The sequence below is a fragment of the Ranitomeya variabilis genome, chromosome 4 (assembly GCF_051348905.1).
Source record: "Ranitomeya variabilis isolate aRanVar5 chromosome 4, aRanVar5.hap1, whole genome shotgun sequence".
Classification (NCBI taxonomy): Eukaryota; Metazoa; Chordata; class Amphibia; order Anura; family Dendrobatidae; genus Ranitomeya; species Ranitomeya variabilis.
The window spans coordinates 228,007,673-228,029,684 of NC_135235.1; the positions used below are offsets into that span (position 1 = coordinate 228,007,673).

The 22,012-nt window shown below is 42.7% G+C and overlaps 2 protein-coding genes across 9 annotated transcripts in view; one reads left to right on the plus strand and one right to left on the minus strand.

Moving 5' to 3' along the window:
* The window catches only part of MAG (myelin associated glycoprotein), a 95,134-nt gene extending 74,730 nt beyond the window's left edge, over positions 1-20,404 (minus strand). For 4 of the 7 annotated variants that reach the window (XM_077260134.1, XM_077260138.1, XM_077260131.1 and 1 more), the window contains exon 1: positions 20,299-20,404. The gene's annotated coding sequence lies outside the window, so the exon portion shown is untranslated. The remainder of the gene's footprint in view (positions 1-20,298) is intronic. The other 3 variants (XM_077260139.1, XM_077260133.1, XM_077260142.1) reach the window with 1 other exon arrangement.
* LSR (lipolysis stimulated lipoprotein receptor) overlaps positions 16,185-22,012 on the plus strand; it is a 30,398-nt gene continuing 24,570 nt past the window's right edge. Inside the window, exon 1 of one of the 2 annotated variants that reach the window (XM_077260145.1) lies at positions 16,185-16,266. In XM_077260145.1, coding sequence (XP_077116260.1) covers positions 16,230-16,266 — 37 coding nt within the window. In that variant the 5' untranslated portion in view covers positions 16,185-16,229. The remainder of the gene's footprint in view (positions 16,267-22,012) is intronic. The other variant, XM_077260143.1, reaches the window with a different exon arrangement.

Below are 22,012 nucleotides of genomic sequence, written 5' to 3' on the forward strand. Positions count from 1 at the left end.
CGGAAAATAAACCGCTGCGTTTTTTTCCGCAGCATGTGCACAGCGGTTTTTGTTTTCCATAGGTTAACATTGTACTGTACACCGCATGGAAAACTGCTGCAGATCCGCAGCGTCAAAAACGCTGAGGATCCGCAGCAAAAACCGCAATGTGTGCACATACCCTAAAACTAAATGTGATCACGTGACTGCTGATTACCGATAAGGTCATATGTTATCAAGCTCCAGAAATAATTACAGGAAATGAGCAATCCCTCAGGAATGTTTTGCCACCTGCATCTATTCACCACCAGGTGGCAGCAGCGGAGATAAAACCAAAAACAAATGCAGCTGTCAATTCACCTTCACTCAGTCCGGAAGTCATTTGTTACAATTGTTCAGCTATTTTCTTACAAAATAATTGAAAGTTTTGTTATAGTTATATTTTCATCATATAAAAAAAGAAATGTAACATGTAGAAATACGTTGTGCACAAAAATGAAAAGTGTCCGTCACCCCCCCCCTCCCCCCGGCTGCCAACAGAAACTGCAAAATAGTTAATGATTTCCAAAATCTGTTTGTGCAGCCTGAGATAAGATAGAAAGCTTTCCTACCAGGCACCGAGAAAATGTTACAGGGAGACTGACAAATATGTAACACCTTCTGTGGTCGACATTCCACAGTGTGACTGCTCTAACTGTAAAGAAGCCTTTCCTATTTATCTGCCGGAATCACCTTTATTCCACCCGTAATGAGAGCTCCCTGGTCCTTAGTATGGTCCTTGTAAGGTACAAGTCCTGAGCCGTCCTCTGTACCTAACCCACATATACAGAATAGTGAGTGCAGCTCTGGGGTATAATACAGGAGGTAACTCAGGATCAGTAATGTAATGTATGTACACAGTGACTGCACCAGCAGAATAGTGAGTGCAGCTCTGGAGTATAATACAGGAGGTAACTCAGGATCAGTAATGTTATGTATGTACACAGTGACTGCACCAGCAGAATAGTGAGTGCAGCTCTGGGGTATAATACAGGATGTAACTCAGGATCAGTAATGTAATGTATGTACACAGTGACTGCACCAGCAGAATAGTGAGTGCAGCTCTGGAGTATAATATTGGATGTAACTCAGGATCAGTAATGTATGTACACAGTGACTGCACCAGCAGAATAGTGAGTGCAGCTCTGGAGTATAATATTGGATGTAACTCAGGATCAGTAATGTATGTACACAGTGACTGCACCAGCAGAATAGGGAGTGCAGCTCTGGAATATAATACAGGAGGTAACTCAGGATCAGTAATGTAATGTATGTACACAGTGACTGCACCAGCAGAATAGTGAGTGCAGCTCTGGGATATAATACAGGATATAACTCAGGATCAGTAATGTAATGTATGTACACAGTGACTGCACCAGCAGAATAGTGAGTGCAGCTCTGGAGTATAATACAGGATGTAACTCAGGATCAGTAATGTAATGTATGTACACAGTGACTGCACCAGCAGAATAGTGAGTGCAGCTCTGGGGTATAATACAGGATGTAACTCAGGATCAGTAGTGTAATGTATGTACACAGTGACTGCACCAGCAGAATAGTGAGTGCAGCTCTGGAGTGTAACACAGGAGGTAACTCATGATCAGTAGTGTATGTACACAGTGACTGCACCAGCAGAATAGTGAGTGCAGCTCTGGGGTATAATACAGGCTGTAACTCAGGATCAGTAATGTAATGTATGTACACAGTGACTGCACCAGCAGAATAGTGAGTGCAGCTCTGGAATATAATACAGGAGGTAACTCAGGATCAGTAATGTAATGTATGTACACAGTGACTGCACCAGCAGAATAGTGAGTGCAGCTCTGGAGTATAATACAGGATGTAACTCAGGATCAGTAACATAATGTATGTACACAGTGTCTGCACCAGCAAAATAGTGAGTGCAGCTCTGCAATATAATACAGGAGGTAACTCAGGATCAGTAATGTAATGTATGTACACTGTGACTGCACCAGCAGAATAGTGAGTGCAGCTCTGGAGTATAATACAGGATGTAACTCAGGATCAGTAATGTAATGCATGTACACTGTGACTGCACCAGCAGAATAGTGAGTGCAGCTCTGGGATATAATACAAGATATAACTCAGGATCAGTAATGTATGTACACAGTGACTGCACCAGCAGAATAGTGAGTGCAGCTCTGGAATATAATACAGGAGGTAACTCAGGATCAGTAATGTAATGTATGTACACTGTGACTGCACCAGCAGAATAGTGAGTGCAGCTCTGGAATATAATACAGTAGGTAACTCAGGATCAGTAATGTAATGTATGTACACAGTGACTGCACCAGCAGAATAGTGATTGCGGCTCTGGGGTATAATACAGGATGCAATTCGGGATCAGTAATGTAATGTATGTACACAGTGACTGCACCAGCAGAATAGTGAGTGCAGCTCTGGAGTGTAACACAGGAGGTAACTCATGATCAGTAGTGTATGTACACAGTGACTGCACCAGCAGAATAGTGAGTGCAGCTCTGGGGTATAATATTGGATGTAACTCAGGATCAGTAATGTAATGTATGTACAGTTGTACACAGTGACTGCACCAGCAGAATAGTGAGTGCAGCTCTGGAGTATAATATTGGATGTAACTCAGGATCAGTAATGTAATGTATGTACACAGTGACTGCACCAGCAGAATAGGGAGTGCAGCTCTGGAATATAATACAGGAGGTAACTCAGGATCAGTAATGTAATGTATGTACACAGTGACTGCACCAGTAGAATAGTGAGTGCAGCTCTGGAGTATAATATTGGATGTAACTCAGGATCAGTAATGTAATGTATGTACACAGTGACTGCACCAGCAGAATAGTGAGTGCAGCTCTGGAATATAATACAGGAGGTAACTCAGGATCAGTAATGTAATGTATGTACACAGTGACTGCACCAGCAGAATAGTGAGTGCAGCTCTGGAGTATAATACAGGAGGTAACTCAGGATCAGTAATGTTATGTATGTACACAGTGACTGCACCAGCAGAATAGTGAGTGCAGCTCTGGGGTATAATACAGGATGTAACTCAGGATCAGTAATGTAATGTATGTACACAGTGTCTGCACCAGCAGAATAGTGAGTGCAGCTCTGGAATATAATACAGGAGGTAACTCAGGATCAGTAATGTAATGTATGTACACAGTGACTGCACCAGCAGAATAGTGAGTGCAGCTCTGGAGTATAATACAGGATGTAACTCAGGATCAGTAATATAATGTATGTACACAGTGTCTGCACCAGCAGAATAGTGAGTGCAGCTCTGCAATATAATACAGGAGGTAACTCAGGATCAGTAATGTAATGTATGTACACAGTGACTGCACCAGCAGAATAGTGAGTGCAGCTCTGGAGTATAATACAGGATGTAACTCAGGATCAGTAATGTAATGTATGTACACTGTGACTGCACCAGCAGAATAGTGAGTGCAGCTCTGGGATATAATACAGGATATAACTCAGGATCAGTAATGTATGTACACAGTGACTGCACCAGCAGAATAGTGAGTGCAGCTCTGGAATATAATACAGGAGGTAACTCAGGATCAGTAATGTAATGTATGTACACTGTGACTGCACCAGCAGAATAGTGAGTGCAGCTCTGGAGTGTAACACAGGAGGTAACTCATGATCAGTAGTGTATGTACACAGTGACTGCACCAGCAGAATAGTGAGTGCAGCTCTGGGGTATAATATTGGATGTAACTCAGGATCAGTAATGTAATGTATGTACAGTTGTACACAGTGACTGCACCAGCAGAATAGTGAGTGCAGCTCTGGGGTATAATACAGGCTGTAACTCAGGATCAGTAATGTAATGTATGTACACTGTGACTGCACCAGCAGAATAGTGAGTGCAGCTCTGGAGTGTAACACAGGAGGTAACTCATGATCAGTAGTGTATGTACACAGTGACTGCACCAGCAGAATAGTGAGTGCAGCTCTGGGGTATAATATTGGATGTAACTCAGGATCAGTAATGTAATGTATGTACAGTTGTACACAGTGACTGCACCAGCAGAATAGTGAGTGCAGCTCTGGAATATAATACAGGAGGTAACTCAGGATCAGTAATGTAATGTATGTACACAGTGTCTGCACCAGCAGAATAGTGAGTGCAGCTCTGGAATATAATACAGGAGGTAACTCAGGATCAGTAATGTAATGTATGTACACAGTGACTGCACCAGCAGAATAGTGAGTGCAGCTCTGGAGTATAATACAGGATGTAACTCAGGATCAGCAATGTAATGTATGTATACAGTGACTGCACCAGCAGAATAGTGAGTGCTGCTCTGGGATATAATACAGGATATAACTCAGGATCAGTAATGTAATGTATGTACACAGTGACTGCACCAGCAGAATAGTGAGTGCAGCTCTGGAGTGTAACACAGGAGGTAACTCATGATCAGTAGTGTATGTACACAGTGACTGCACCAGCAGAATAGTGAGTGCAGCTCTGGGGTATAATATTGGATGTAACTCAGGATCAGTAATGTAATGTATGTACAGTTGTACACAGTGACTGCACCAGCAGAATAGTGAGTGCAACTCTGGAGTATAATATTGGATGTAACTCAGGATCAGTAATGTAATGTATGTACACAGTGACTGCACCAGCAGAATAGGGAGTGCAGCTCTGGAATATAATACAGGAGGTAACTCAGGATCAGTAATGTAATGTATGTACACAGTGACTGCACCAGCAGAATAGTGAGTGCAGCTCTGGAGTATAATATTGGATGTAACTCAGGATCAGTAATGTAATGTATGTACACAGTGACTGCACCAGCAGAATAGTGAGTGCAGCTCTGGAATATAATACAGGAGGTAACTCAGGATCAGTAATGTAATGTATGTACACAGTGACTGCACCAGCAGAATAGTGAGTGCAGCTCTGGGATATAATACAGGATATAACTCAGGATCAGTAATGTATGTACACAGTGACTGCACCAGCAGAATAGTGAGTGCAGCTCTGGAATATAATACAGGAGGTAACTCAGGATCAGTAATGTAATGTATGTACACTGTGACTGCACCAGCAGAATAGTGAGTGCAGCTCTGGAATATAATACAGGAGGTAACTCAGGATCAGTAATGTAATGTATGTACACAGTGACTGCACCAGCAGAATAGTGATTGCGGCTCTGGGGTATAATACAGGATGCAATTCGGGATCAGTAATGTAATGTATGTACACAGTGACTGCACCAGCAGAATAGTGAGTGCAGCTCTGGAGTGTAACACAGGAGGTAACTCATGATCAGTAGTGTATGTACACAGTGACTGCACCAGCAGAATAGTGAGTGCAGCTCTGGGGTATAATACAGGCTGTAACTCAGGATCAGTAATGTAATGTATGTACACAGTGACTGCACCAGCAGAATAGTGAGTGCAGCTCTGGAATATAATACAGGAGGTAACTCAGGATCAGTAATGCAATGTATGTACACAGTGTCTGCACCAGCAGAATAGTGAGTGCAGCTCTGGAATATAATACAGGAGGTAACTCAGGATCAGTAATGTAATGTATGTACACAGTGACTGCACCAGCAGAATAGTGAGTGCAGCTCTGGAGTATAATACAGGATGTAACTCAGGATCAGCAATGTAATGTATGTATACAGTGACTGCACCAGCAGAATAGTGAGTGCTGCTCTGGGATATAATACAGGATATAACTCAGGATCAGTAATGTAATGTATGTACACAGTGACTGCACCAGCAGAATAGTGAGTGCAGCTCTGGAATATAATACAGGAGGTAACTCAGGATCAGTAATGTAATGTATGTACACAGTGACTGCACCAGCAGAATAGTGAGCGCAGCTCTGGGGTATAATACAGGATGTAACTCAGGATCAGTAATGTATGTACACAGTGACTGCACCAGCAGAATAGTGAGTGCAGCTTTGGAGTATAATACAGGATGTAACTCAGGATCAGTAATGCAATTTACGTACACAGTGACTGCACCAGCAGAATAGTGAGTGCAGCTCTGGGGTATAATACAGGAGGTAACTCAGAATCAGTAATGTAATGTATGTACACAGTGATTGCACCAGCAGAATAGTGAGTGAAGCTCTGGAATATAATACAGGATGTAACTTAGGATCAGTAATGCAATTTATGTACACAGTGACTGCACCAGCAGAATAGTGAGTGCAGCTCTGGCGTATAATACAGGAGGTAACTCAGGATAAGTAATGTAATGTATGTACACAGTGACTGCACCAGCAGAATAGTGAGTGCAGCTCTGGGGTATAATGCAGGATGTAACTGAGGATCAGTAATGTATGTACACAGTGATTGCACCAGCAGAATAGTGAGTGCAGCACTGGAGTATAATACAGGATGTAACTCAGGGTCAGTAATGTATATACACAGTGATTGCACCAGCAGAATAGTGAGTGCAGCTCTGGGGTATAATACAGGATGTAACTCAGGATCAGTAATGTAATGTATGTACACAGTGACTGCACCAGCAGAATAGTGAGTGTAGCTCTGGGGTATAATGCAGGATGTAACTGAGGATCAGTAATGTATGTACACAGTGATTGCACCAGCAGAATAGTGAGTGCAGCTCTGGAGTATAATATATGATGTAACTCAGGATCAGTAATATATGTACACAGTGATTGCACCAGCAGAATAGTGAGTGCAGCTCTGGGGTATAATACAGGATGTAACTCAGGATCAGTAATGTAATGTATGTATACAGTGACTGCACCAGCAGAATAGTGAGTGCTGCTCTGGGATATAATACAGGATATAACTCAGGATCAGTAATGTAATGTATGTACACAGTGACTGCACCAGCAGAATAGTGAGTGCAGCTCTGGCGTATAATACAGGAGGTAACTCAGGATAAGTAATGTAATGTATGTACACAGTGACTGCACCAGCAGAATAATGAGTGCAGCTCTGGGGTATAATACAGGATGCAACTCAGGATCAGTAATGTAATGTATGTACACAGTGACTGCACCAGCAGAATAGTGAGTGCAGCTCTGGGGTATAATGCAGGATGTAACTGAGGATCAGTAATGTATGTACACAGTGATTGCACCAGCAGAATAGTGAGTGCAGCACTGGAGTATAATACAGGATGTAACTCAGGGTCAGTAATGTATATACACAGTGATTGCACCAGCAGAATAGTGAGTGCAGCTCTGGGGTATAATACAGGATGTAACTCAGGATCAGTAATGTAATGTATGTACACAGTGACTGCACCAGCAGAATAGTGAGTGTAGCTCTGGGGTATAATGCAGGATGTAACTGAGGATCAGTAATGTATGTACACAGTGATTGCACCAGCAGAATAGTGAGTGCAGCTCTGGAGTATAATATATGATGTAACTCAGGATCAGTAATATATGTACACAGTGATTGCACCAGCAGAATAGTGAGTGCAGCTCTGGGGTATAATACAGGATGTAACTCAGGATCAGTAATGTAATGTATGTACACAGTGACTGCACCAGCAGAATAGTGAGTGTAGCTCTGGGGTATAATACAGGATGTTACTCAGGATCAGTAATGTAATGTATGTACACAGTAACTGCACCAGCAGAATAGTGAGTGCAGCTCTGGAGTATAATACAGGATGTAACTCAGGATCAGTAATGTAATGTGTTTACAACATAACAAAAATTAATATATAGTTTACATACAAAATACAACCCTTGGGCTCCATTGTTGTTTGCCCTCTGCCCTCATCCATGTCCAAGTAACACATTAATGGCAGAGGGCACATAGGACATGATGCGTCACAAGCAATTAACGAGCTTCTTTTTGAAGCGTAGCCGCTGTCACTGGCATGTGTGACTGGCAGACGTTCAGGGACTACAGAGCTGTTTATTCCACCAGCTAGATTTCTCTCTTTATCTGTTCATTTGGAGATTTATCGCCTTTAAATGAAAATTAGGGTAAAATTACAATACAAATGCAAACTGTCAATTGTCTACAAATATTTGCAAAGTTTCCTTATTTTATAGAAATATTGGATGGATGAATAAATAGATAATATAGAGATAGATAGATAATAGATAAATAATAGATGGATAATAGATAGATAATAAGTAGATCATAGATAGATGGATAGATAGATAGATAGATAGATAGATAGATAAATAATAGATGATAATTGATCATAGATAGATGAATAATAGATAATAGATAGATAATAGATAGAAGATAGAATTTAATTTGAAGCACTTCCACCCTTAGTGAGTACCAGGCTGCTATGCTCAGTGTTCCCTGCAGGTGGCGCACAGAGCTGAAGAGCTACAGTAGGATTCCTCGTCTTCAGTACATTGTTGTCAGTGTTACTTGTAACTTCTGCTATGAAAAATATTTGTTTCCACCTACCTCAATCTTCTTCTTAAAGAGACAGCTAAACAATATATAAATTCATCCATGTGATATCATTCAGATTGTGCCGTGTGAACGAGCCCCGGACAACTCATCCAGGGCAACTAAGGACAAGTAAAGAGGCATTAAAATGTCTACTGTGAGAGTCTGCGACTAAATGCCCCTGTGGAGCCAGGCGCCTCTGCCTCATCTCCTCTCCCCTCGCTGGCTGGATGACTATGAGATTATGGTGATTTCATTTAAAGGGAACCTGTCACCCCGTTTTTTCCGTATGAGATAAAAATACTGTTAAATAGGGCCTGAGCTGTGCATTGCAATAGTGTATTTTGTGGACCCCGATTCCCCACCTATGCTGCCGAAATACGTTACCAAAGTAGTCGTTTTCGCCTGTCAATCAGGCTGGTCTGGTCAAAAGGGCGTGGTGTCTTCCCCCAGATCTTGCGTAGTTTTCCATTGGTGGCGTAGTGGTGTGCGCATGCCCAAGGTCCCGAATCCACTGCACAGGGGAGTGAAAAGATCGCGATGTGCGGTATTTCATTGGTGATCGGTGGGGGCGGCCATCTTCCTTTGGCTGCGCGTGCGCAGAAGCGGCGCTTTGCTGGCCGCGGCTTCAGGAAAATGGCAAAGTTCGCATCTCGACTTCAGGAAAATGGCCGCCGCGATCTTCATCTGCGCACGCGCGGCATCCCGCGGCCATTTTCCTGAAGCCGCGGCCAGCAGAGCGCCGCTTCTGTGCACGCGCGGCCAAAGGAAGATGGCCGCGCCCACCGATCACCAATGAAATACCGCACATCGCGATCTTTTCACTCCCGTGTGCAGTGGATTAGGGACCTTGGGCATGCGCACACCACTACGCCACCAACGGAAAACTAAGCAAGATCTGGGGGAAGACACCACGCCCATATGACCAGACCAGCCTGATTGACAGGTGAAAACGACTACTTTGGTAACGTATTTCGGCAGCATAGGTGGGGAATCGGGGTCCACAAAATACACTATTGCAATGCACAGCTCAGGCCCTATTTAACAGTATTTTTATCTCATACGGAAAAAACGGGGTGACAGGTTCCCTTTAAATGGACACTGACATCTAACTACAGTCTACTAACTTCAATCTACTGTTCTCTGTTGTCAGCCAAATTCTCCAGACATGTTACCCATTAATAAGCTGCAGATCATTTTGTTTGTGGCTCGTTAAGTTTCTGTTGCTGGCACTGCGGAGTGATTCATAATAATACACAGGTAGATCTATTAGGCTGGAGCTCCACATTATACTTATCTCAGGCTTGTTTACCATCATGACTGCAGTCATGTCTCACCAAGAGATAACATGTCTAACTATGCAGAGTATTCACCCAGCACTCAGCTGACTCATATAATGGGAAGGTGTCTGTATCACAGGTCCTGCTCTATTCCAGAGCTCTGCTGGGCTCCATGGACTGAGACTAGTAATGGGACGCCTAATGATCGCTGGGCTGGGTCTAGTAATGGGACGCCTAATGATCCTTGGGTTGAGACTAGTAATGGAACTCCTAATCATCCATGCGTTGGGACTTGTATTGGGACTCCTAATGATCCTTGGGTTGAGACTAGTTAGTGCTGAGACTCCTAATAAGCCCTGGTTTGGAACTAGTGATGTAACTCCTAATGATCCCTGTGCTGTGTCAAGTATTGGGACTCCTAATGATCACTGGGATGGGTCTAGTATTGGGACTCCTATAGAACCCTAGGCTGGGTCTAGTGATGGGACTCATGATGATCCCTGGGTTGGGACTAGTGCTATGACTCCTATTCAGCCCTAGGCTGGGTCTAGTGATGGGATTCCTAATAAGCCCTGGGCTGGGTCTAGTGATGGGACTCTTAATGAGCCCTGGGCCAGGTCTGGTGATGGGATTCCTAATAAGCCCTGGGCTGGGTCTAGTGTTGGGATTCCTAATAAGCCCTGGGCTGGGTCTAGTGATGGGACTCTTAATGAGCCCTGGGTGATGGGATTCCTAATAAGCCCTGGGCTGGGTCTAGTGATGGGACTCTTAATGAGCCCTGGGCTGGGTCTGGTGATGGGACTCTTAATGAGCCCTGGGCTGGGTCTGGTGATGGGATTCCTATTAAGTCCTAGGCTGGGTCTAGTGATGGGACTCTTAATGAGCCCTGGGCCGGGTCTGGTGATGGGATTCCTAATAAGCCCTGGGCTGGGTCTAGTGATGGGACTCTTAATGAGCCCTGGGCTGGGTCTGGTGATGGGACTCTTAATGAGCCCTGGGCTGGGTCTGGTGATGGGATTCCTATTAAGTCCTAGGCTGGGTCTAGTGATGGGACTCTTAATGAGCCCTGGGCCGGGTCTGGTGATGGGATTCCTAATAAGCCCTGGGCTGGGTCTAGTGATGGGACTCTTAATGAGCCCTGGGCTGGGTCTGGTGATGGGATTCCTATTAAGTCCTAGGCTGGGTCTAGTGATGGGACTCTTAATGAGCCCTGGGCTGGGTCTGGTGATGGGATTCCTATTAAGTCCTAGGCTGGGTCTAGTGATGGGACTCTTAATGAGCCCTGGGCCAGGTCTGGTGATGGGATTCCTAATAAGCCCTGGGCTGGGTCTAGTATTGGGACTCCTACGGTGCCTTAGCCTAGACTCATACATGCAGTTTTTGTTAGATTGACCAGTCATCTGCTGGTGTAAATAAGCCTTGACCAAGAGCTGTGAGAAAGGTGGCAGGTAACTTAGCTCCCTCTAGTGGTGATCATGGAGCGTGACTATTTGCCTATGCCCATGCAGGGAGTTTGGAGCTCTGCATGACAAACCCTACAGAAATAGATTAGAGAAGTACTCGGCTGAGAATATTGCACCAATTTAAATGGAAATTGCTGTTTAGTGGTGTCCAAGCTGTCGGCCAACCAGTCACAGCAGAAATAATCTGCATTAGATATGTTAAAGGGGGTCATGGGTGGCGATTTTGGTTATAATAGTGCCTGCGTTGGTTGTCATGTACACTATAATAACAGTGATTCCAGAGACTTCCGCCATCAATAGCTTGCATTGTTTCTCTGATGACGACTCGCTCGGCAGGTAAAGTCAGTTTCACTTTCAGCCAAGAAAAAGTTTCACCGAGAGCAGATCCGTGTCTGTCACTGCCCCAGTGACACGAAACCGCTCCCGTGAGTAATACAGGATATTGCACGCGACTGTTATAATCACAATCCAGACTGCGACGTGTCAGCTGCACTGATACATTGTAACAAACCATCAAAACAGAAGATGGATTAGTACTGCTGATTTAGTTCATAAAGGATTACCTCGACTTGATACAATTGTAACAAACCCTCTGCTGTGAGCAGTATTAGATCTGTACAGATTTCACCCTCAGATGTTTCTATTCCCTGACAACAAGCGGCGAGGATTTAAAATGCAAAAGATTTAGATTTATTATCACACAACCTATTGAAGGACCCTATAATCCCAACTTCTCCCCAGATTGACCATGGCAGATAACAGAGAACAATAAAAGCCATTATATTTACAAAATACAATAGCTGGTTTTCAATTGCATCCAATAGTTGATAACAGGGAACACTAGCACAATTGTATTCAATGTTAAATGGGCGGCCTCCCCGAGTATATGAGAAAGTGATACAATTATTATTGTTTATTTATAAACACTGGGAATCCCTATAAGACATTATTATCCCTATAGCAATTATCAGTAAGACAGCCATCCACATCTTATTCTTTTTTGACTCCCAATGTCTGGTGGTCTCCTGACCTCACTGACCCCAGTATTTGGGGGTGTCTTTTCTCTCCCCTAACCTCTAGCCATTAGGGGTTCCTGACTTTCCGTTGACAGTGTATGGGTCTGCCTTTCCCTTGACCCTCAGAGTATTGGGCGTTCTGACTCTCTTTCGACCCCAAGTCTATGGGAGTTCCTCTTCTTTGCCCCCTTCCCCCCATGTATGGAGCAGTCCTGACTTTCCATTGACCCCCAATGTATGGGGTGTCCTGACACCCTGTGTATGGGAGTGTCGTAACTCTCTTTTGACCCTCAGTTTTTTACTTTTTGTGACTTCCCTTGATTCCAGGGTATGGGGACGTTCTGATTCCCCCTTGATCCCAGGGTATGGGGGTCTCCTGACTGTCCCTTGACCCCCACTGTGTGGGGGTGTCCTTAATCTCCCTTGAATCCCAGTGTATGGGGTTGTCCTAACTCTCCCTTGTCGTCAATGTATGAGATGTTTTAACTCTTCCTTGACCCCAGTGTATGGGGTACCCTGACGGTACCCCGTAACTGCAAGGTAATCTTCTGCAAAGAGGAAATAATTCCTCCTGAGGATGAACTCAAGCAGTGTGAGGACAAGCTGTGCACAATCCGGGCCATGCCCCAACCTGATAGCACCTCAGACACAGCCTGAAGTCCCTTGTCATGTTCAATCGACGTATATAACAAGGCAACATCAAATGAGGCCAAAATGGTGGACTCCGTAACCCCAATGTCATTAACTTTGTCCAAGAAATCATTAGTGTCTCTAATATAGGAGAAACAGCAAAAGATCGTTAAACCCGATCCAGGAAAATAGCAATCCTATTGAAAAGGGATCCCCGACCAGATACAATAGGACGTTCAGGAGGGTTCGACATATCTTTATGTATTTTATGGAGTACATATAGTACTGGTATAACAGGAGTATCGGCTATAAAATATTCAGACAGCTTGTGGTCAATGAGTCCATTGCGTAAGGAGCCATTGACCACAAGCTGTAGTTCCTTTTGGAAATGGTTAGTTGGATCACAAGATAATGTTTTATAAACAGAATCATCTCCTCATTTACGTAATATTTCAAAAAAATGTTGGGGACGCCCTCCTTGGTGATTCTTTTATGGTGTCCATGGGGTTATGGATTCATTTTTTTCTGATGGCTGATGATGTATTACAATTTTGCATAAAAAACATGAGCATTGACCTATTTGAGATGTGAACTTATATTATACTCATTATAGATGTGTGATTTCCACCAGTGAAGGAGATTGTCTGTATCCCAATCATGATGACGGAAGCAAGTACAGATCTGGAGGTGGGTGATCCAGATACCGCCATTACCTTTTCGTATACCGATGATGATGCCATAAGGAAACTGTTTGGCTCTAACACAGATAATACTTTTTTTTTAAATAAACCAACAATTGACATGCTCAGGAGAAAGGGGGAAAATGAGAGGAGGAAACTCACCTCCTTTGAGCTACATGTCACCACGCTTACTGAATACTACAAGGCACATAGAGTCCAACGTCGACTACGACCACATTTAAGACCCACACTGCTGCCTGATAATGTGCAGTTCTGCACTAAATTTGAATCGATCACTAATTTGTTTGCCTATGATGTCATGTTGCTTAACATTGAATTTTTACGTATAGAGATGGAGACAATCAAAAAAAGGCATTATTGATTTGGAAAATCAATTGATGACACAGCTGACCGCACAGGAATTAAGTTCTTTGAAGACTAAGTTGGATGAAAACCTACTGAAATTTTGTGGAGATATTGAAATGAAAAAAAAGGACAAAATGGTTTCGAGATGAGGACTATAGAACAGGCCTCATTTTTTCCTGGTATACAGGTTTTCAACAATACACAATGATAGAAAATGAAAATATATGCAGGCACGTAGACGTAGGAGACCACAGAAAAAGAACTAGTATAAGTTTGGTTTTACCACTGCTGAATCGGAATCTATGGATGACTCCAGTGCGGGAGGAGCTACGTCGGCATATTTTTGGGAAAAATACAAAATAGACAAAACAACACCAAAAGGATGGGCTGCAGAGGTGACCGTAAACATAGGAGGAAAAGGTATGGTTCGGGAACAGAGAGTGATGCACAACACCACGATTAGGACACGGAACATGGAGAAGAAACGGAAGGACACCTAAATAATATCGTTAATAACTTTAAGATTGAATTTGACATCCTTTCAAGAGTTCTTTCTTTCTGTCCCTCTAATACCCCAGATTGGTTTGAACTTGAAGGACATTTGTACACTTTTGTTTAGAAGGTTACGATTGACCTCATATTTTGCAGTAAAAGAAGATAATGTGGTGGATAATATTGGGGCTCCTATTCGGGATTTTACCTTACAGGAGGTATGTCTTTACAACAAACGTAACTTTCAGCCACCTGGCAAGAATCATTTTATTGAATTGTATATCCAATTAGTTGAAAAAGATATGGGTTTTCTGAGGAATAATTTTCGTACTAAGAAAGGATAGAATTTAACAGCCCTGGAAAGAAAGACTTTGAATGATTTAGTTAACAACACGGCAATTACAATCAAACAGGCCGATAAGGGCAGAGCGGTGGTTGTTATGGACAGTTGTAAATGTAAGGCTGAAATATTACGTCAATTAGGAGATGATTCTCCTTATTAAAAAATTACCTTGTAATCCAACTACCCTTTTCCAAAAGGAACTACAGCTTGTGGTCGACGACTCCTTACGCAATGGACTCATTGACCACAAGCTGTCTGATTATTTTATAGCCGATACTCCTGTTATACCAGTACTACAAGTACTTCCTAAAATACATAAAGATATGTCGAACCCTCCCGGACGTCCTATTATATCTGGTCGGGGGTCCCTTTTCAATAGTATTGCTATTTTCCTGGATCAAGTTTTATGATCTTTTGCTGTTTCTGCTCGCTCCTATATTAGGGACACTAATGATTTCTTGGACAAAATTAATGACATTGAGGTTACGGAGTCCACCATTTTGGCCTTATTTGATGTTGTCTCATTATATACGTCGATTGAACATGACAAGGGACTTCAGGCTGTGTCTGAGGTGCTATCAGGCTTGGACATGGCCCCGGATTTTGCACAGCTTGTCCTCACACTGCTTGAGTTCATCCTCAGGAGGAATTATTTCCTCTTTGGGGATGATTACTTCTTGCAGTTAAGGGGTACCGCCATGGGGACTAATGTCGCTCCCACATATGCTAACATCTATATGGCAGTATACGAGAACAAGCATGTGTACAGCTCCATCTTCTGGCTTCATGTCTGAACCTGGTGGCATTATATTGATGACATCTTCCTAATATGGGATGGTAACCTTGAAGAGCTTCTTGCCTTTCATATGGAACTGGACAACAATATATTTGGTGTTGCAATTCACTCTGACACATTCCATGAGTCAGGTACAGTGTATGGACACTTTGGTGTATAAGAATGATAACAAACTGAATACTGATCTGTTTGTGAAAAATACAGATAGAAATAGTTTACTTTTCAATAGTAATCAACCACGGAAAATGGCGAGTTCTCTACCGTGGAGCCAAATGATTAGAGTATGAAGGATTGTGACGTGTGAGGAGAAACTTGACTCAAGGCTATAGGAGATGTGTCAAAAATTTATAACAAGAGGTTTCCCAAAAAATGAGGTGTTGAGATACAAGGATAAGGCATTGAGATTGACACGTGAAGAAACACGGAGTGGGACACTTACAAGACAGACTGTTAAACGAATTCGGTAAATCAATTACGCTTTAGAGTTATTGACAGTGTTCCTGTACAAAGGCGCAGACAGGTTGAAAATACTTAAGAAAAAGGAATGGAGGTGGATTCACACACTGGGGACTTTGCAACCCAAGGGCCTTAACATTGAATATAATTTACAAACCTGTCTAATGTAGGATATCTCCTCATTCTCCTTTAGGTTTTCTTTTTTCGGTCTGTTTTTAATCACTAATATTTTTCTCTTTTCATACTTTTTTATAGTGGGTCTTTTTTCCAATGGCAGTGGCTAGCGGACACAAGGAGTGAAACCGATGGCAGCGTTTGCTGCACATGTTATTGTCTATATAGGTATGCCTGTTGGTTCTGTTTTTCTCTTCCCCTGCCCTCTGGTTGTTCCCGTTTATTTATTCATTTTTTTCCATTTTCTCCCCCTTTCCCCTCTTCTTATAATATTGGTGTTTACCATAGGAATTTTGATGGCCATATGTATGCTTGGCTATTTGCCCGCTTTAGATCATGATTACATGATCTGGTGAATTTGAGTCATAGGGTGACTCCGTTGCCGTGGATATGACCGAAATTGTTTTTCCGTTACCATAGTTATGGCCGGAATTAATTTCCCCTTCACTCGGCTCCGGTGTCATGGATATGACCGATACCTCTCCCCCTTCGCTGCGACGCGTCTCTCTGCGCAGAACGTGCCTGCGTACTTGGGCCATGCGTCATGGGCTGGTCACGTGACATAGTCAGGTGACCAGTTCCTGATGATATCGGTATCCATGGGAGATGCATTTTTTCTACTGGCTGATGAGGTATTACAATTTTGTATAAATAACATGAGCATTGACCCATTTGAGATGTGAACTTATATTATGCTCATTATAGATATGTGATTTACACCAGTGAAGGAGATTGTCTGTATTTTTTTGTGATTTTGTATATAATTTATGTCATGTAAGTTTGGGGGCTGTGCTTCTGTGGTGATTGGTGCTGACTGTGTCTCCACACAACATAAGCCGGCCCTGTGTGTTGGTATGTGTACTGGATAAAGATCCGCTACAGGTCAAAACGGCGTGCCATCTTGGCGGAATAAAGCTTTTTTTCAACATCTTCACCTGGATTTGACGCTGTTCTCACTTCTTTTGATTGTTGCTATTTTCCAAGTGGGTTCCTTGGTTCAAGAGTGGGCGTCCTTACTCAGTGAATGCTGGCAGCCTTCTCTTCATGTGCTTGCCCAATACATGGGGTATCCTGACTCTCCCTTGACCCCCAGTATATGGGGTGTCCTGAGTCTCCTTTGACCCTAGTATATGGGGTGTCCTGACTCACCCTTGACCCCAGTATACAGGATGTCCTGACTCTACTTTGAGCCCAATATATGGGGTGTCCTGACTCTCTTTTGACCCCAGTATATGGGGTGTCCTGACTCTACTTTGACCCCAGTATATGGGGTGTCCTGACTCTACTTAGACCCCAGTATATGGGGTGTCCTGACTCTCCTTTGACCCCAGTATATGGGGTGTCCTGACTCTCCCTTGACCCCCAGTATATGGAGTGTCCTGACTCTCCCTTGACCCCAGTATATGGGGTGTCCTGACTCTGCTTTGACCCCAGTATATGGGGTGTCCTGACTCTCTTTTGACCCCAGTATATGGGGTGTCCTGACTCTACTTAGACCCCAGTATATGGGGTGTCCTGACTCTCCTTTGACCCCAGTATATGGGGTGTCCTGACTCTCCCTTGACCCCCAGTATATGGAGTGTCCTGACTCTCCCTTGACCCCAGTATATGGGGTGTCCTGACTCTGCTTTGACCCCAGTATATGGGGTGTCCTGACTCTCTTTTGACCCCAGTATATGGGGTGTCCTGATTCTCCTTTGACCCCAGTGTATGGGGTGTCTTGACTCTCCCTTGACCCCAGTATATGGGGTGTCCTGACTCTGCTTTGACCCCAGTATATGGGGTGTCCTGACTCTCTTTTGACCCCAGTATATGGGGTGTCCTGACTCTCCTTTGACCCCAGTGTATGGGGTGTCCTGACTCTCCCTTGACCCCAGTATATGGGGTTTCCTGACTCTCCCTTGACCCCAATATTTGGGGTGTCCTGGCTCTCCCTTGACCCCAGTATATGGGGTGTTCTGACTCTCTTTTGACCCCAGTATATGGGGTGTCCTGACTCTCCTTTGACCCCAGTATACTGGGTGTCCTGACTCTCCTTTGATCCCAGTATACAAGTGTCCTGACTTTCCCTTACCAATCCCCAGGGCAGTAGTTGCCCACCCCGGTGTACATCCCTCCTGAACTCCTAATCTGCTGATTCCCCCAGTGTGTATGGCAGTTTAGTACAAGGCGCTGTCCTCACGCCGGCACCACTAGGCAGTAGGATTGCGTGGGCGGCTCTTGCTGATTCAGTTTTGCCACAGATAAGAGGCTGCCGGTCACATTCCGTCAAGATGGTTCATTTTTCATGAGACAAGGTCATTGTTTGATTGTGAAAATTAAAAAAATACAATAAAAAATTCCTAGAATGTAATAATAACACAGGGATGTTTCTGATTGTGGGATAAGCCTTTTCTCCACTGCTTCAAACCAAAGATTATTTTTTAAAAGTTATATTCATTAGTGATTTGCGGAGCCCCTTACCCTTTAAAATGTGTGTGCCCACGGGTGGGTGGTAAAAAAAATTGGGGTTCGCGCATGCACCGGTCCTGAAGATCTAGAATGGAGCATGCGCCAAACCTAAACTGATTATTGCGCCCACAGAAGGGCAAATCCTCCGCGCATGCCCTGGTTTTCAGCTCCTCATCCACTAACGGACCAGGGAGGAGCTTAAAGAAGATTGACCAAGACACTAAGACCTCCGGCTCCGCCCAGCGGACACCGAGCAGTGGATCTTAATCCTCTTGTCCACAAATACCCGGTGCCTACACCATACACTGCCAAAATAATATACCCGATCTGTGGGTAGGAGGGTTTAGAGGAGAAACTGAGCAAATTTATATAAAGGTTTCTTGGAAAAGATTCAGTATAACTTATCCCTGTGTTTGTATTATGAGTCCAGTGGGCGGGACTATTAGTGATTGACAGCTACCTCTAGATGTACAGTCATGCAGAGCAGACGGTAAATAACTAAGAAGCACCGCCCACTGGACTCCTACCTACAAACTCCAAGGATTTTACTGAATCAAATACAACTTTTAATGAAACTTTTTCCCATATAAATGTCTATCAATCCGATCTGCTCCTCCTGCTCCGTGCACATCAGATACCATTTTCAACATGACAGAATCCCTTTCATTAGGACTTGTGCTTAGAGTTCAGGAGAAGAAACACAATAGTTACAGATCCTGCTGAGCTCGCTGACCGACTCACTGATAACTCATTCTGTTACATAGTACGACACATAAGAAGCTGTGGTAAACCAAAAGATCTAGCGCTTTACATGAGACTCTACTGCAAATATATTGATAAAAAATATATGTACTTAAGTAAAAAAAAAATACCACCAAAATTATCCAAATCCATAATACAAATAATAATAATAATCATATAAATAGTAAAAATAGCTAATTTCATATTATTATTCATTAACAATAATTATGATTCATGATAATACTAGTTAATAATTAATAATAGTTAATAACAATAAAAAATAATTATATAAGTAGTAAAAAGAGCTAATTTTATATTATTAATAGTTATTATTAATAATAGTTTATAATACTTAATAATTAATAATAGTTTATAATCATATAAGTAGTAAAAATAGCTAATTTCAAATTATTATTATTAACTATTATTATTATAGTTTAGAATAATGAATATTATTTAATAATAATCATATAGGTAGTTAAAAGAGCTAATTTCATATTATTATTATTATTATTATTATTCAGTATTATTATAACAGTTTAGAATAACGAATAATAGTTAATATTCATATAAGTAGTTAAAAGAGCTCATGTCAAATTATTATTCACTAATAATAATTATTCTTAATTATAATACTAGTTATTAATAATTAATAACAGTTAATAGCAATAAATAAATAATAATAGCAATTATCATATAAGAAGTAAAAAAGCTAATTTCATATTACTAATAACAATAATTACTATTTTTAATGGCAATACTAGTTTATAATAATTAACAGTTAATGATAATTGCATAAGTAGTAAAATAGCTAATTTCATTGTTTATTATTATTGGTATTATTATTATCACTAATACTGTTATTATTTATTGTTATTATTACTATTATTAATAGTATTAATAAATGATAAATAATAATAATAATAATAAATTATATATAATAATAAATGATAATAATATATAGTCATTCTTATTATTTTTGCTTTTCACTTGTGATGGAGGACTCACCCCGGTCAGTCAGGACGGCTTGTCATATCTTCTCCCAGTAGAGATGTGCTGCTGTGTGTGTCATGCCCGGTAACGCACCGACAGTACCAAGTGATACCACCCTCTGCACGAAACAAAGGACAAATAGCCACAGAGCTGCGAGGATTGTCCCTCCGGACCGACCTCCAAGCCCCTCACAACAGAGCTTTGTTAGGTTGGCACTTGACTCCTTTAACCCTTGGCCGTGCAGCAGATGATGGTTATGTCTTTTTCTTGTGGGAATATTGGTAAAATGTTCAACGTGCAAAGAAAATGCTACAAAATGTCGACTATCGATAGCGCTCTTCGCGAACACCAGTGTGCCCCATCAGGGCGTCCTCGGACATCGGCGGACAACGCGCACCTTTCTCCACATCACATACGAGCCGCGAGCCCACGCCAGCGTTAGAGATGAGCGGATCACTACTGTGGCCACTGGACGGGACCCTACACCCGCCTCTTACCTGCCGCCATCCACGGCTTCACTTCCGATCAGACGGCACAACGTCATTGTGGTGTGACACTGCGGATGACGGCAGATAGGAGGCGGCTCATGGGACTCCTGGAATACTGACCTGGCGGCTACTCCCGGGTCCTGCACGTTTATTGGCTCATCACTTGATTTACACACGTGGTCAAAATTGTTGGTACCCCTCGTTTAATCACAGAAAAACCCACAATGGTCACAGAAATAACTTGAATCTGACAAAAGTAATAATAAATAAAAGATCTCTGAAAATGAACAAATGGAAGTCAGACATTGCTTGTCCACCATGCTTCCACAGAATCTCATGAAATCGGCCTGGACAAAAATGATGGTTCCTTAACTTAATATTTTGTTGTACAACCTTTTGAGGCAATCAAATGATTCCTGTAGCTGTCAATGAGACTTCTGCTGCTCTCGACAGGTATTTCGGCCCACTCCTCAAGAGCAAACTGCTCCAGTTGTCTCGTGTTTGGAGGTTGCCTTTTCCAGGCGCCATGTTTCATCTCTTTCCAAAGATGCTCAGTAGGATGTAGGTCATGGCTCATAGAAGGCCCCTTCAGAATAGTCCAGTGTTTTCCTCTTAGCCATTCTTGGTGTTTTTAGCTGTGTGTTTTGGGTCCTTATCCTGCTGCAAGACCCATGACCTGCGACTGAGACCAAGCTTTCTGACACTGGGCAGCACATTTGTCTGTAGAATCCCTTGATAGTGTTGAGATTTCATTGTACCCTGCACAGATTCTGGACACCCTGTGCCAGATGCAGCAAAGCAGCCCCAGAACATAACAGAGCCTCCTCCATGTTTCACAGTAGGGACAGTGTTCTTTTCTTGATATGCTTCATTTTTCTGTCTGTGAACATAGAGCTGATGTGCCTTGCCAAAAAGTTACATTTTTATCTCATCTGTCCATAGGACATTCTCCCAGAAGCTTTGTGTCTTGAGAACATGTAGTTTGGCAAATTCCAGTCTGGCTTTTTATGATTTTTCTTTTCAACAATGGTGTCCTCCTTGGTCATCTCCCATGAAGTCCACTTTGGCTCAGACAATGACGGATGGTGCGGTCTGACTCTGATGTTCCTTGAGCTTGAAGTTCACCTTTAATCTGTTTAGAAGGTTTTCTGGACTCTTTTGTTACCATTCGTATTATCCATCTCTTTGATTTTCACCAATTTTCCTCCTGCGGCCACGTCCAGGGAGGTCGGCTACAGTCC